This window comes from Cuculus canorus, chromosome 2, assembly GCF_017976375.1.
Source record: "Cuculus canorus isolate bCucCan1 chromosome 2, bCucCan1.pri, whole genome shotgun sequence".
Classification (NCBI taxonomy): domain Eukaryota; kingdom Metazoa; phylum Chordata; class Aves; order Cuculiformes; family Cuculidae; genus Cuculus; species Cuculus canorus.
Window position 1 is genome coordinate 862,051 of NC_071402.1, and position 14,192 is coordinate 876,242.

Here is a 14,192-nt window from a genome sequence, read left to right on the forward strand (position 1 = left end):
CACCTCCCACTGGATCAGGGGCTCCAAGCCCCATCCAACGTGGCCTTCAACACCTCCAGGGATGGGATCTGGGGGTTCTGGGGGACATCAGGTGGGAATCATGGAACCAGGAGATGGTTTGGGTTGGAAGGCACCTCCAAACTCATCCAGTTCCAACCCCTCCATGGGCAGGGACACCTCCCATTGGATCAGGTTCCTCCAAGCTCCATCCAATGTGGCCTTCAACACCTCCAGGGATGGGATCTGGGGGTTCTGGTGGACGTTAAGTTGGAATCATGGAACCAGGAGATGGTTTGGGTTGGAAGGGACCTCAAAGCCCATCCAATTCCAACCCCTCTGCCATGGGCAGGGACACCTCCCACTGGATGAGGGGCTCCAAACCCCATCCAACCTGGCCTGGAACCCCTCCAGGGATGGAGCAGCCACCACTTCTCTGGCCAACCTCTTCCAGGACCTCCCCACCCTCCCAGGAGAACATTTCTCCTCAAGATCTCATCTCCATCTCCCCTCCTGCAGCTCCAAACTCTTCTCCTCATCCCATCCCATCACTCCCAGAGCATCTCCTCAGCTTTCCTGGAGCTCCTTTCCATGCTGGAAGCTGCTCGAAGGTCTCCATGGAGCCTTCTCCAGGTTGGCCAACCCCAACTCTCTCAGCCTGGCCTCACACGGGAGGTTCTCCAGCCCTTGGATCATCTCCATGGGTTCCTCTGGACTCGCTCCAACAGCTCTCTGTGTCCTCCCTGTGCTGAGGACCCAACACTTGGTCCTGGGGAACCTCATCCCGTTGGTGTCAGCCCATGGATCCGGCCTGGTTCCATCCCTCTGGAGATCCTCCAGCCCATGGATCCATGCCCAGATCCCTCTGGAGATCTTCCCCTTGTGGATCCCTTTGGAGATCCCTCTGGAGATCCTCCCCTTGTGGATCCCTTTGGAGATCCCTCTGGAGATCTTCCTCTCATGGATCCCTCTGGAGTTCCTCCCCACATGGATCCCTCTGGAGGTCCCTCTGGAGATCCTTCCCTTGTGAATACCTCTGGAGATCCTTCTGGAGATCTCCCCCCATGGATCCCTCTGGAGGTCCCTCTGGAGTTCCTCCCCCCATGGATCCCTCTGGAGGTCCCTCTGGAGATCCCTCCCCCCATGGATCCCTCTGGAGATCCCTCTGGAGGTCCCTCTGGAGATCCCCCATGGATCCCTCTGGAGGTCCCTCTGGAGTTCCTCCCCCCATGGATCCCTCTGGAGGTCCCTCTGGAGTTCCTCCCCCCATGGATCCCTCTGGAGGTCCCTCTGGAGTTCCTCCCCCCATGGATCCCTCTGGAGGTCCCTCTGGAGTTCCTCCCCCCATGGATCCCTCTGGAGGTCCCTCTGGAGTTCCTCCCCCCATGGATCCCTCTGGAGGTCCCTCTGGAGATCCTTCTGGAGTTCCTCCCCCCATGGATCCCTCTGGAGGTCCCTCTGGAGATCCCCCATGGATCCCTCTGGAGGTCCCTCTGGAGGTCCCTCTGGAGTTCCTCCCCCCATGGATCCCTCTGGAGGTCCCTCTGGAGATCCTTCTGGAGTTCCTCCCCCCATGGATCCCTCTGGAGGTCCCTCTGGAGATCCCCCATGGATCCCTCTGGAGGTCCCTCTGGAGGTCCCTCTGGACGCGTTCTCCCACAGTGCCTTCAAAAATAAAGGGATTTCAGTCCAAATCCACTGTGGATTGCGGGGATCGGGAGGGGGCGTGGCCAGCCGAGGGGGCGTGGTCAGGCCGAGCGGGCATCATAGAGTAAGGACAGCAGAGGGGGCGGGGCCATACGAAGGGGGTGTGGTCACAGGGCGAGGATAGGAAAGGGGGCGTGGCCGTGCGCGGTGGGCGTGGTCAGTCGGAAACGCCAAGAGGAAGGGGCGTGGCCACGGGGTAAGGGCAGGTGGAGGGGTGTGGTCTGATAGAATAGGCATTGCCAACAGGAGGGGCGTGGTTAGGATGGGGGCGTGGCTACGCCGTAAGGGCTGTCACAGGGGGCGTGGTCAATACGGAGTGGGCGTGATCACGGGGTAAGCGCAGACTGGGAGTATGTTCACGTGAGGGGGCGTGGCCTTCCGTGTCACGGGGTAAATCCAGGGGGCATGGGCAGGCGAAAGGCTTGGTCACGTGAGAGGGCGTGGTCAAGAGGTGAAGACACGCATCAGGGGCGGAGCCAAACAGAGGGTTGGGTCCGCGCAAGGGGGCGTGGCCAGACCTTGAGGGCGTGGTCATCTAATAAGGCCAAGCAGAGAGGGGCTCTGCCAGGCGGAGGAGGTGTGGCCAGAGGGAGGCGTGGCCAAAAGGGGGCGTGGCCGCATGACGCCGGGCAAGGGCGTCGCCACAGCGTGAGGTCAGATGGAGGGGGCGTGGCCACGAAGGGGTACGGCCAGAGGGAGGGGGCGTGGTCACGTGGTAAGGCCGGCGTGGGGTGGGCGTGGCCAGACGAAAGAGGAAGCGTGGCCAAACTGAGGGGGCGTGGTCACCTGACAAGGCCAAGCGGAGAGGAGCTCTGCCGGGCGGAGGGCGCGTGGCCAGAGGGGGGCGTGGCCAAGATGAGAGGGCGTGGCCACAGCCTGAGGTCAGACGGTGGGGGGCGTGGTCAGACCGGGTGAGAGGCGTGGGTACGGCAAGACGAAGGGGGCGTGGTCACGCGATAAGACCGGTGAGTGGTGGGCGTGGCCGGACGGAAGAGGTGGGCGTGACCAGACGCGAGAAGGGGGCGTGGCCAGACGAGGGGGCGCGGCCGCCGCACCCGGAAGCGGCGCCGAACGGGTCCCGATCCGGTGAGGATTCGGCCGGGAGGGAGCGGGGACAGCCGGGATAGAGGGGGGACAACCGGGATAGAGGGGGACACCCGGGATGGGGGGGGACACCCGGGACACGGGGACACCCGGGACAGGGGATAAGGGGACACCCGGGGCCGTGGGGAGCCCCCCCCCCCCCCCCCCCCGCGGCCTGGGTGCGGATCCGTGAGGGGATGGGGGGGGGAGGGGGCTGAGAGGGGCCTTTCCAACCCTATTTCCCTGGAATTCGGCTCTTGGAAGGGAGTGGAGAAGGGTGGTGCCCCGGGGGGAGGGCTCCCAGGGCTCCTTCCAAGGTGATTTCCCTGGAATTCCGCCTTTGGAATGGCTCAGGGGAAAGGTTGAGGGCTCCCAGGGCTCCTTCCAACCTGATTTCCCTGGAATTCAGGCCTTGAATATGGGTCAGGGAACGGAGCACAGTCTGGTTCCGGGCTCCCAGGGCTCCTTCCAACCTTATTTCCATGGAATTCAGCCTTTGGAATGGCTCAGGGGAAAGGTTCAGGTCTCCCAGGGCTCCTTCCAAGCTGATTTCCATGGAATTCCAGCCCTTGGAATGGCTCCAGGAAGGGAGCAGAGCCCAGTGCTGCCCAGTTCAGGGCTCCCAGCTCTCCTTCCAACTTTATCTCCTTGGAATTCAGCCCTTGGAATGGCTCAGGGAAAGGTTGAGGGCTCCCAGGGCTCCTTCCAACCTTATTTCCCTGGAATTCAGGCCTTGAATATGGGTCAGGGAACGGAGCACAGTCTGGTTCAGGGCTCCCAGGGCTCCTTCCAACCTTATTTCCATGGAATTCAGCCCTTGGAATGGCTCAGGGGAAAGGTTGAGGGCTCGCAGGGCTCCTTCCAAGCTGATTTCCCTGGAATTCCTGCCCTTGGAATGGCCCCGGGAAGGGAGCAGAGCCCAGTGCTGCCCAGTTCAGGGCTCCCAGCTCTCCTTCCAACTTTATTTCCCTGGAATTCCGCCTTGGAATGGCTCAGGGAAAGGTTCAGGGTTCTCAGCTCTCCTTCAAAGCTGATTTCCCTGGAATTCAGCCCTTGGAAAGGGTCTGGGAAGGGAACAGGGCCCTTTCCAACCGTATTTCCCTGGAATTCAGCCCTTGGAATGGCTCATGGAAAGGTTCAGGTCTCCCAGGGCTCCTTCCAAGCTGATTTTACTGGAATTCCAGCCCTTGGAATGGCTCCGGGAAGGGAGCAGAGCCGAGTGCTGCCCAGTTCAGGGCTCCCAGGGCTCCCTGCAACCTTATTTCCCTGGAATTCAGCCCTTGGAATGGCTCAGGAAAAGGTTCAGGGCTCCCAGCTCTCCTTCCAAGCTGATTTCCGTGGAATTCCAGCCCTTGGAATGGCTGCGGGAAAGGAGCAGAGCCCAGTGCTGCCCAGTTCAGGGCTCCCAGCTCTCCTTCCAACTTTATTTCCCTGGAATTCCGCCTTTGGAATGGCTCAGGGAAAGGTTCAGGGCTCCAAGGGCTCCTTCCAAGCTGATTTCCATGGAATTCCAGCCCTTGGAATGGCTGCGGGAAGGGAGCAGAGCCCAGTGCTGCCCAGTTCAGGGCTCCCTGCAACCTGATTTCCCTGGAATTCCACCTTTGGAATGGCTCAGGAAAAGGTTCAGGGCTCCCAGGGCTCCTTCCAAGCTGATTTCCATGGAATTCAGCCCTTGGAATGGCTCAGGGAAAGGTTCAGGGCTCCCAAGGCTCCTTCCAAGCTGATTTCCATGGAATTCAGCCCTTGGAATGGCTCAGGGAAAGGTTCAGGGCTCTTTCCAAGCTGATTTCCCTGGATTCCACCCCTTGGAATGGCTCAGGGAAAGGTTCAGGTCTCCCAGGGCTCCTTCCAACCTTATTTCCCTGGAATTCAGCCCTTGGAATGGCTCAGGGAAAGGTTCAGGGCTCCAAGGGCTCCTTCCAAGCTGATTTCCCTGGAATTCCAGCCCTTGGAGTGGCTGCGGGAAGGGAACAGAGCCCAGTGCTGCCCAGTTCAGGGCTCCCAGCTCTCCTTCCAACTTTATCTCCTTGGAATTCAGCCCTTGGAATGGCTCAGGGAAAGGGTCAGGGCTCCATCCAGTCTGATTTCCCTGGAATTCAGGCCTTGAATATGGGTCAGGGAACGGAGCACAGTCTGGTTCAGGGCTCCCAAGGCTCCTTCCAACCTTATTTCCCTGGAATTCAGCCCTTGGAATGGCTCAGGGAAAGGTTCAGGGCTCCCAAGGCTCCTTCCAACCTTATTTCCCTGGAATTCCTGCCCTTGGAATGGCTCCAGGAAGGGAGCAGAGCCCAGTGCTGCCCAGTTCAGGGCTCCCAGCTCTCCTTCCAACCTCGTTTCCCTGGAATTCAGCCTTTGGAATGGCTCAGGGAAAGGTTCAGGGTTCTCAGCTCTCCTTCAAAGCTGATTTCCCTGGAATTCAGCCCTTGGAAAGGGTCTGGGAAGGGAACAGGGCCCTTTCCAACCGTATTTCCCTGGAATTTAGCCCTTGGAAAGGGTCAGGGAAAGGTTCAGGGCTCCCAGGGCTCCTTCCAAGCTGATTTCCCTGGAATTCCAGCCCTTGGAATGGCTGCGGGAAGGGAGCAGAGCCCAGTGCTGCCCAGTTCAGGGCTCCCAGCTCTCCTTCCACCTTTATTTCCCTGGAATTCCACCTTTGGAAAGGGATTGGGACAGGAGCAGAGCCTTTTGCAGAGCTTTCGACCTTCCCAGGGCTGGAATTTTTCCCACCTTTTCTCTTCTTCCGGGATTCGAGGCCGAGGTTTTGGAGCAGAGTGGTACCCAGTGGCTGACGAACATCCAGGAGCTTCGGAATCCTTGGGAATGAGGAGGGATGGTTTCGTTTTTCCGAGCCTGAGCTGAAATCCTTTCCCATCGGCAGATCCCGAAGGACAACGCGGAGGAGAGCAGAAGGTGAAGATGTTCTCCTGCCGTCTCCGAGCTTTTTAGGGAATCCACGGAAGCAGAAAAAGTGGGATGAAGAGCTCGGGCAGGGAATCACCTTCCTGCCAAGAGCCGGGATTCCGCCTTCCCTACGGTCGCTGTAGGATATCTCCGTTGTATCCGACGTTGTTTTTCCCACCCGGATCGGGACTACGAAGTCTTTCTCGCTTGGAATTAAAGGCAGAAGCGTAAAAATAGGTTCCTCGGAGGTCTCCGGGTTGGAAAGACGGGAATTTGCCAACTGCCTTCTCCTGGTGGGGAAGTTGAGGACACGGAGCATGACGGAATCCCGGATCAAACGTGAGTACCGGAGCGTGGTGGGAATGAGTGAGGGGCTTCCAGGCTTCTCTTGGGGGGGTCTCCATCCCTCTGCTCATCCCGCGCTGCCGAGGATTCCGTAGTAAAAGTCATGGATGACACCCGGTTGGGTGGGAATGGGGATCTGCTGGAGGGCAGGAGGATCTCCAGAGGGATCTGAGCATGGATCCATGGGTGGAAGGGTCTCCAGAGGGATCTGAGCATGGATCCATGGGCTGGAAGGGTCTCCAGAGGGATCTGAGCATGGATCCATGGGCTGGAAGGGTCTACAGAAGGATCTGAGCGTGGATCCATGGGCTGGAAGGGTCTCCAGAGGGATCTGAGCATGGATCCATGGGCTGGAAGGGTCTGCAGAGGGATCTGAGCATGGATCCATGGGCTGGAAGGGTCTCCAGAGGGATCTGAGCATGGATCCATGGGCTGGAAGGGTCTCCAGAGGGATCTGAGCATGGATCCATGGGCTGGAAGGGTCTCCAGAGGGATCTGAGCATGGATCCATGGGCTGGAAGGATCTACAGAAGGATCTGGGCATGGATCCATGGGCTGGAAGGGTCTCCAGAGGGATCTGAGCATGGATCCATGGATGGAAGGGTCTACAGAGGGATCTGAGCATGGATCCATGGGCTGGAAGGGTCTCCAGAGGGATCTGGGCATGGATCCATGGGCTGGAAGGGTCTCCAGAGGGATCTGAGCATGGATCCATGGGCTGGAAGGGTCTCCAGAGGGATCTGAGCATGGATCCATGGGCTGGAAGGGTCTAAAGGGGGATTTGAGCATGGATCCATGGATGGAAGGGTCTACAAGGGGATCTGAGCATGGATCCATGGATGGAAGGGTCTCCAGAGGGATCTGAGCGTGGATCCATAGGCTGGAAGGGTCTCCAGAGGGATCTGAGCATGGATCCATGGGCTGGAAGGATCTACAGAAGGATCTGAGCATGGATCCATGGGCTGGAAGGATCTACAGAGGGATCTGAGCATGGATCCATGGGCTGGAAGGGTCTCCAGAGGGATCTGAGCATGGATCCATGGGCTGGAAGGGTCTCCAGAGGGATCTTGAGGGGATGGAGGGTGTCCGGAGAAGGGAATGGAGCTGGAGAAGAGGCTGGAGAACAAGGGTTGTGAGGGACATCTGAGGGACCTGCGGTGGTTCAGCCTTGAGGAGGATGAGGGGAGACCTTATTGCTCTCCACAACTGCCTGAAAGGAGGTTGTGGTGCGGTGGGTTCTGCCTCTTCTCCTCGGTGAGAGGACGAGAGGAGATGTCCTCACGCTGCACCAGAGGAGGGTCAGATGGGGCCATCAGGAGAAACTTCTCCACCGAGAGGTTCCTCAGGCGCCGCCAGAGGCTGCTCAGAAGGTGGTGGAGTCCCCATCGCTGGAGGGGTTGAGGAGATGAGTGGATGAGGTCCTCAGGGATGTGGTTTAGTGGTAGGAACGGTTGGACTCGAGGATCTCAGAGGGCTTTTCCAACCTGGGGATCCTCCAAACATGATCCAGCGGTGGCCCAAAGGGCCGAGAAGGCCAACGGCTTCAAGAGGGAACGGCTTCGGATGGGAAAGGGGAAGATTGAGATGAGCTTTTAGGAGGAACGTCTTCACGATGAGGGTGGGAAGGTCTTGGCCCAAGTTGTCCACAGGGACTGCTCCATCCCTGGAGGGGTTCCAGGCCAGGTTGGATGGGGCTTGGAGCAACCTGATCCAGTGGGAGGTGTCCATGGCCATGGCAGAGGGGTGGAATTGGATGATCTTGGAGGTCCCTCCAACCCAAACCATCTCCTGGTTCCATGATTCTCACTTCCCATCAACCAGAACCCCCAGATCCCATCCCTGGAGGGGTTCCAGGCCAGGTTGGATGGGGCTTGGAGCAACCTGATCCAGTGGGAGATGTCCCTCAACCATGGATCTGGATGATCTTTGAGGTCCCTTCCAACCTAAACCATCTCATGGTTCCATGATTCTATCTTGACATCCATCAGATCCCCCAGATCCCATCCCTGGAGGGGTTGAAGGCCACACTGGATGGGGCTTGGAGCAACCTGATCCAGTGGGAAGTGTCCATGGCCATGGCAGGAGGTGGATCTGGATGATCTTGGAGGTCCCTTCCAACCCAACCCATCTCCTGGTTCCATGATTCTCACTTCCCATCAACCAGAACCCCCAGATCCCATCCCTGGAGGTGTTCCAGGCCAGGTTGGATGGGGCTTGGAGGAACCTCATCCAGTGGGAGGTGTCCCTCAACCATGGATCTGGATGATCTTTGAGGTCCCTTCCAACCCGAACCATCTCCTGGTTCCATGATTCTTAGTTCCCATCAACCAGAACCTCCAGATCCCATCCCTGGAGATGCTGAAGGTCACATTGGATGGGGCTTGGAGCAACCTGATCCAGTAGGAAGTGTCCCTGGCCGTGGCAGAAGGGTGGAACTGGATGATCTTGGAGGTCCCTTCCCACCCAAAGCATCTGATGGTTCCATGATTCTATCTTGACATCCATCAGAACCCCCAGATCCCATCCCTGGAGGGGTTCCAGGCCAGGTTGGATGGGGCTTGGAGCCCCTGATCCAGTGGGAAGTGTCCATGGCCATGGCAGGAGTTGGAACTGGATAATCTTGGAGGTCTCTTCCCACCCAACCATCTCCTGGTTCCATGATTCTCACTCCCCATCAACCAGAACCCCCAGATCCCATCCCTGGAGGTGTTCCAGGCCAGGTTGGATGGGGCTTGGAGCCCCTCATCCAGTGGGAAGTGTCCATGGCTGTGGCAGAGGGGTGGAATTGGATGATCTTGGAGGTCCCTTCCCACCCAAACCACTCCATGGTTCCATGGTTCTCACTTCCCATCAACCAGAACCCCCAGATCCCATCCCTGGAGATGTTCCAGGCCAGGTTGGATGGGGCTTGGAGGAACCTGATCCAGTGGGAAGTGTCCCTGCCCATGGCAGGGGGTGGAACTGGATGATCTTTGAGGTCCCTTCCCACCCAAACCATCTCCTGGTTCCATGATTCTCACTCCCCATCCCTCAGATCCCTCAGATCCCATCCCTGGATCCACACTGGATGGAGATTGGAGGAATCGGATCCAGTGGGAGGTGTCCATGGCCGAGGGTGGAACTGGATGGGCTTGGAGGTCCTTTCCAAGCCCAACCCATTCCATGATCCCATGATCCGTGTTGTCCCACTGGAGCTCCTCAGGCTCTTTGCCAACTGCTTCCGAGCGTTGGGCGTGAAACTAATTAACCTCATTAGCATAAAGGACTTAATGAGAGATCGGCGGATCCGTAACGAGGCTCCGATGTCGGATATTCCCAAGGGTTCCAATGTCCTCGTCCAAAAGGTTCTCCTCTGTCCTCGTCCCCAAGAGCTCCTCCAGGAAGGAGGAATGGAGGAGGGATGGAAGGAATGGAGAAGGGATGGAAGGAATGGAGAAGGGATGGAAGGAGGAATGGAGAAGGGATGGAAGGAGGAATGGAGAAGGGATGGAAGGAATGGAGAAGGGATGGAAGGAGGAATGGAGAAGGGATGGGAGGAATGGAGAAGGGATGGAAGGAATGGAGAAGGGATGGAAGGAATGGAGAAGGGATGGAGGAATGGAGAAGGGATGGAAGGAATGGAGAAGGGAAGGAGGAATGGAGAAGGGATGGAAGGAGGAATGGAGAAGGGAAGGAAGGAATGGAGAAGGGAAGGAGGAATGGAGAAGGGATGGAAGGAATGGAGAAGGGATGGAAGGAATGGAGAAGGGATGGAAGGAGGAATGGAGAAGGGATGGAAGGAATGGAGAAGGGATGGAAGGAATGGAGAAGGGATGGAGGAATGGAGAAGGGATGGAAGGAGGAATGGAGAAGGGATGGAAGGAGTGGAGAAGGGAAGGAAGGAGGAATGGAGAAGGGATGGAAGGAATGGAGAAGGGATGGAAGGAATGGAGAAGGGATGGAGGAATGGAGAAGGGATGGAAGGAGGAATGGAGAAGGGATGGAAGGAGTGGAGAAGGGAAGGAAGGAGGAATGGAGAAGGGAAGGAAGGAGGAATGGAGAAGGGAAGGAGGAATGGAGAAGGGATGGAAGGAATGGAGAAGGGATGGAAGGAGGAATGGAGAAGGGATGGAAGGAATGGAGAAGGGATGGAAGGAATGGAGAAGGGATGGAAGGAATGGAGAAGGGATGGAAGGAGGAATGGAGAAGGGATGGAAGGAATGGAGAAGGGATGGAAGGAATGGAGAAGGGATGGAGGAATGGAGAAGGGATGGAAGGAGGAATGGAGAAGGGATGGAAGGAGTGGAGAAGGGATGGAAGGAATGGAGAAGGGATGGAGGAATGGAGAAGGGATGGAAGGAGTGGAGAAGGGAAGGAAGGAGGAATGGAGAAGGGAAGGAAGGAGGAATGGAGAAGGGAAGGAGGAATGGAGAAGGGATGGAAGGAATGGAGAAGGGATGGAAGGAGGAATGGAGAAGGGATGGAAGGAATGGAGAAGGGAAGGAAGGAATGGAGAAGGGATGGAAGGAATGGAGAAGGGAAGGAAGGAATGGAGAAGGGATGGAAGGAGGAATGGAGAAGGGATGGAAGGAGGAATGGAGAAGGGAAGGAAGGAATGGAGAAGGGATGGAAGGAATGGAGAAGGGAAGGAGGAATGGAGAAGGGATGGAAGGAATGGAGAAGGGATGGAAGGAGGAATGGAGAAGGGATGGAAGGAGGAATGGAGAAGGGAAGGAAGGAGGAATGGAGAAGGGATGGAAGGAGGAATGGAGAAGGGATGGAAGGAATGGAGAAGGGATGGAAGGAATGGAGAAGGGAAGGAGGAATGGAGAAGGGATGGAAGGAATGGAGAAGGGATGGAAGGAGGAATGGAGAAGGGATGGAAGGAGGAATGGAGAAGGGAAGGAAGGAGGAATGGAGAAGGGATGGAAGGAGGAATGGAGAAGGGATGGAAGGAATGGAGAAGGGAAGGAAGGAGGAAGGGAGAAGGGATGGAAGGAGGAATGGAGAAGGGATGGAAGGAATGGAGAAGGGATGGAAGGAGGAATGGAGAAGGGATGGAAGGAATGGAGAAGTGATGGAAGGAATGGAGAAGGGAAGGAGGAATGGAGAAGGGATGGAAGGAATGGAGAAGGGATGGAAGGAATGGAGAAGGGATGGAAGGAATGGAGAAGGGAAGGAGGAATGGAAAAGGGAAGGAGGAATGGAGAAGGGAAGGAGGAATGGAGAAGGGATGGAAGGAGGAATGGAGAAGGGATGGAAGAATGGAAAAGGGAAGGAGGAATGGAGAAGGGATGGAAGGAATGGAGAAGGGAAGGAGGAATGGAGAAGGGAAGGAAGGAAGGAATGGAGAAAGGATGGAAGGAATGGAGAAGGGATGGAAGGAATGGAGAAGGGATGGAAGGAGGAATGGAGAAGGGAAGGAAGGAGGAATGGAGAAGGGATGGAAGGAGGAATGGAGAAGGGATGGAAGGAATGGAGAAGGGATGGAAGGAGGAATGGAGAAGGGATGGAAGGAATGGAGAAGGGAAGAAGGAATGGAGAAGGGAAGGAAGGAATGGAGAAGGGATGGAAGGAGGAATGGAGAAGGGATGGAAGGAATGGAGAAGGGAAGGAGGAATGGAGAAGGGAAGGAAGGAGGAATGGAGAAGGGATGGAAGGAGGAATGGAGAAGGGAAGGAAGGAGGAATGGAGAAGGGAAGGAGGAATGGAGAAGGGATGGAAGGAATGGAGAAGGGAAGGAAGGAATGGAGAAGGGAAGGAAGGAGGAATGGAGAAGGGATGGAAGGAGGAATGGAGAAGGGATGGAAGGAGGAATGGAGAAGGGATGGAAGAGGAATGGAGAAGGGATGGAAGGAGGAATGGAGAAGGGATGGAAGGAATGGAGAAGGGATGGAAGGAGGAATGGAGAAGGGATGGAAGGAATGGAGAAGGGAAGGAAGGAGGAATGGAGAAGGGATGGAAGAATGGAGAAGGGATGGAAGGAATGGAGAAGGGATGGAAGGAATGGAGAAGGGATGGAAGGAGGAATGGAGAAGGGATGGAAGGAATGGAGAAGGGATGGAAGGAGGAATGGAGAAGGGATGGAAGGAATGGAGAAGGGATGGAAGGAATGGAGAAGGGATGGAAGGAGGAATGGAGAAGGGATGGAAAGAGGAATGGAGAAGGGACAGAAGGAATGGAGAAGGGATGGAAGGAGGAATGGAGAAGGGATGGAAGGAGGAATGGAGAAGGGACGGAAGGAATGGAGAAGGGATGGAAGGAGGAAGGGAGAAGGGATGGAAGGAATGGAGAAGGGATGGAAGGAATGGAGAAGGGATGGAAGGAGGAATGGAGAAGGGACGGAAGGAATGGAGAAGGGATGGAAGGAATGGAGAAGGGATGGAAGGAGGAATGGAGAAGGGATGGAAGGAATGGAGAAGGGATGGAAGAATGGAGAAGGGATGGAAGAGGAATGGAGAAGGGATGGAAGGAATGGAGAAGGGATGGAAGGAGGAATGGAGAAGGGAAGGAAGGAGGAATGGAGAAGGGATGGAAGGAATGGAGAAGGGATGGAAGGAGGAATGGAGAAGGGATGGAAGGAATGGAGAAGGGATGGAAGGAATGGAGAAGGGAAGGAGGAATGGAGAAGGGATGGAAGGAATGGAGAAGGGATGGAAGGAATGGAGAAGGGATGGAAGGAATGGAGAAGGGAAGGAGGAATGGAAAAGGGAAGGAGGAATGGAGAAGGGAAGGAGGAATGGAGAAGGGATGGAAGGAGGAATGGAGAAGGGATGGAAGAATGGAAAAGGGAAGGAGGAATGGAGAAGGGATGGAAGGAATGGAGAAGGGATGGAAGGAGGAATGGAGAAGGGAAGGAAGGAAGGAATGGAGAAAGGATGGAAGGAATGGAGAAGGGATGGAAGGAATGGAGAAGGGATGGAAGGAGGAATGGAGAAGGGAAGGAAGGAGGAATGGAGAAGGGATGGAAGGAGGAATGGAGAAGGGATGGAAGGAGGAATGGAGAAGGGATGGAAGAATGGAGGAGGGATGGAAGGAATGGAGAAGGGAAGAAGGAATGGAGAAGGGAAGGAGGAATGGAGAAGGGATGGAAGGAATGGAGAAGGGAAGGAGGAATGGAGAAGGGAAGGAAGGAGGAATGGAGAAGGGATGGAAGGAGGAATGGAGAAGGGAAGGAAGGAGGAATGGAGAAGGGAAGGAAGGAGGAATGGAGAAGGGAAGGAAGGAGGAATGGAGAAGGGATGGAAGAATGGAAAAGGGAAGGAGGAATGGAGAAGGGATGGAAGGAATGGAGAAGGGAAGGAGGAATGGAGAAGGGAAGGAAGGAAGGAATGGAGAAAGGATGGAAGGAATGGAGAAGGGATGGAAGGAATGGAGAAGGGATGGAAGGAGGAATGGAGAAGGGAAGGAAGGAGGAATGGAGAAGGGATGGAAGGAATGGAGAAGGGATGGAAGGAGGAATGGAGAAGGGATGGAAGGAGGAATGGAGAAGGGAAGGAAGGAGGAATGGAGAAGGGAAGGAGGAATGGAGAAGGGATGGAAGGAATGGAGAAGGGAAGGAAGGAATGGAGAAGGGAAGGAAGGAGGAATGGAGAAGGGATGGAAGGAGGAATGGAGAAGGGATGGAAGGAGGAATGGAGAAGGGATGGAAGAGGAATGGAGAAGGGATGGAAGGAGGAATGGAGAAGGGATGGAAGGAATGGAGAAGGGATGGAAGGAGGAATGGAGAAGGGATGGAAGGAATGGAGAAGGGAAGGAAGGAGGAATGGAGAAGGGATGGAAGGAGGAATGGAGAAGGGACAGAAGGAATGGAGAAGGGATGGAAGGAGGAATGGAGAAGGGATGGAAGGAGGAATGGAGAAGGGACGGAAGGAATGGAGAAGGGATGGAAGGAGGAAGGGAGAAGGGATGGAAGGAATGGAGAAGGGATGGAAGGAATGGAGAAGGGATGGAAGGAATGGAGAAGGGATGGAAGGAGGAATGGAGAAGGGACGGAAGGAATGGAGAAGGGATGGAAGGAATGGAGAAGGGATGGAAGGAGGAATGGAGAAGGGATGGAAGGAATGGAGAAGGGATGGAAGAATGGAGAAGGGATGGAAGAGGAATGGAGAAGGGATGGAAGGAATGGAGAAGGGATGGAAGGAGGAATGGAGAAGGGAAGGAAGGAGGAATGGAGAAGGGAT

The 14,192-nt window shown here is 56.0% G+C and overlaps 2 protein-coding genes across 3 annotated transcripts in view; both read left to right on the forward strand.

The window, feature by feature from the left end:
* The first annotated feature begins 279 nt into the window (after window positions 1-279).
* Window positions 280-1,772, forward strand: LOC128851481 (uncharacterized). Its single transcript, XM_054060608.1, has 2 exons — window positions 280-1,449; window positions 1,497-1,772. The coding sequence occupies exons 1-2, from the start codon at window positions 589-591 to the stop codon at window positions 1,770-1,772; spliced, it is 1,137 nt and encodes a 378-aa protein (XP_053916583.1). The 5' UTR covers window positions 280-588.
* A 910-nt stretch (window positions 1,773-2,682) lies between these two features.
* The window catches only part of MROH1 (maestro heat like repeat family member 1), a 160,114-nt gene continuing 148,604 nt past the window's right edge, over window positions 2,683-14,192 (forward strand). For both annotated transcript variants that reach the window (XM_054057729.1, XM_054057730.1), the window contains exons 1-2: window positions 2,683-2,790; window positions 5,663-6,024. In XM_054057729.1, coding sequence (XP_053913704.1) covers window positions 6,003-6,024 — 22 coding nt within the window. In that variant the 5' untranslated portion in view covers window positions 2,683-2,790; window positions 5,663-6,002. The remainder of the gene's footprint in view (window positions 2,791-5,662; window positions 6,025-14,192) is intronic.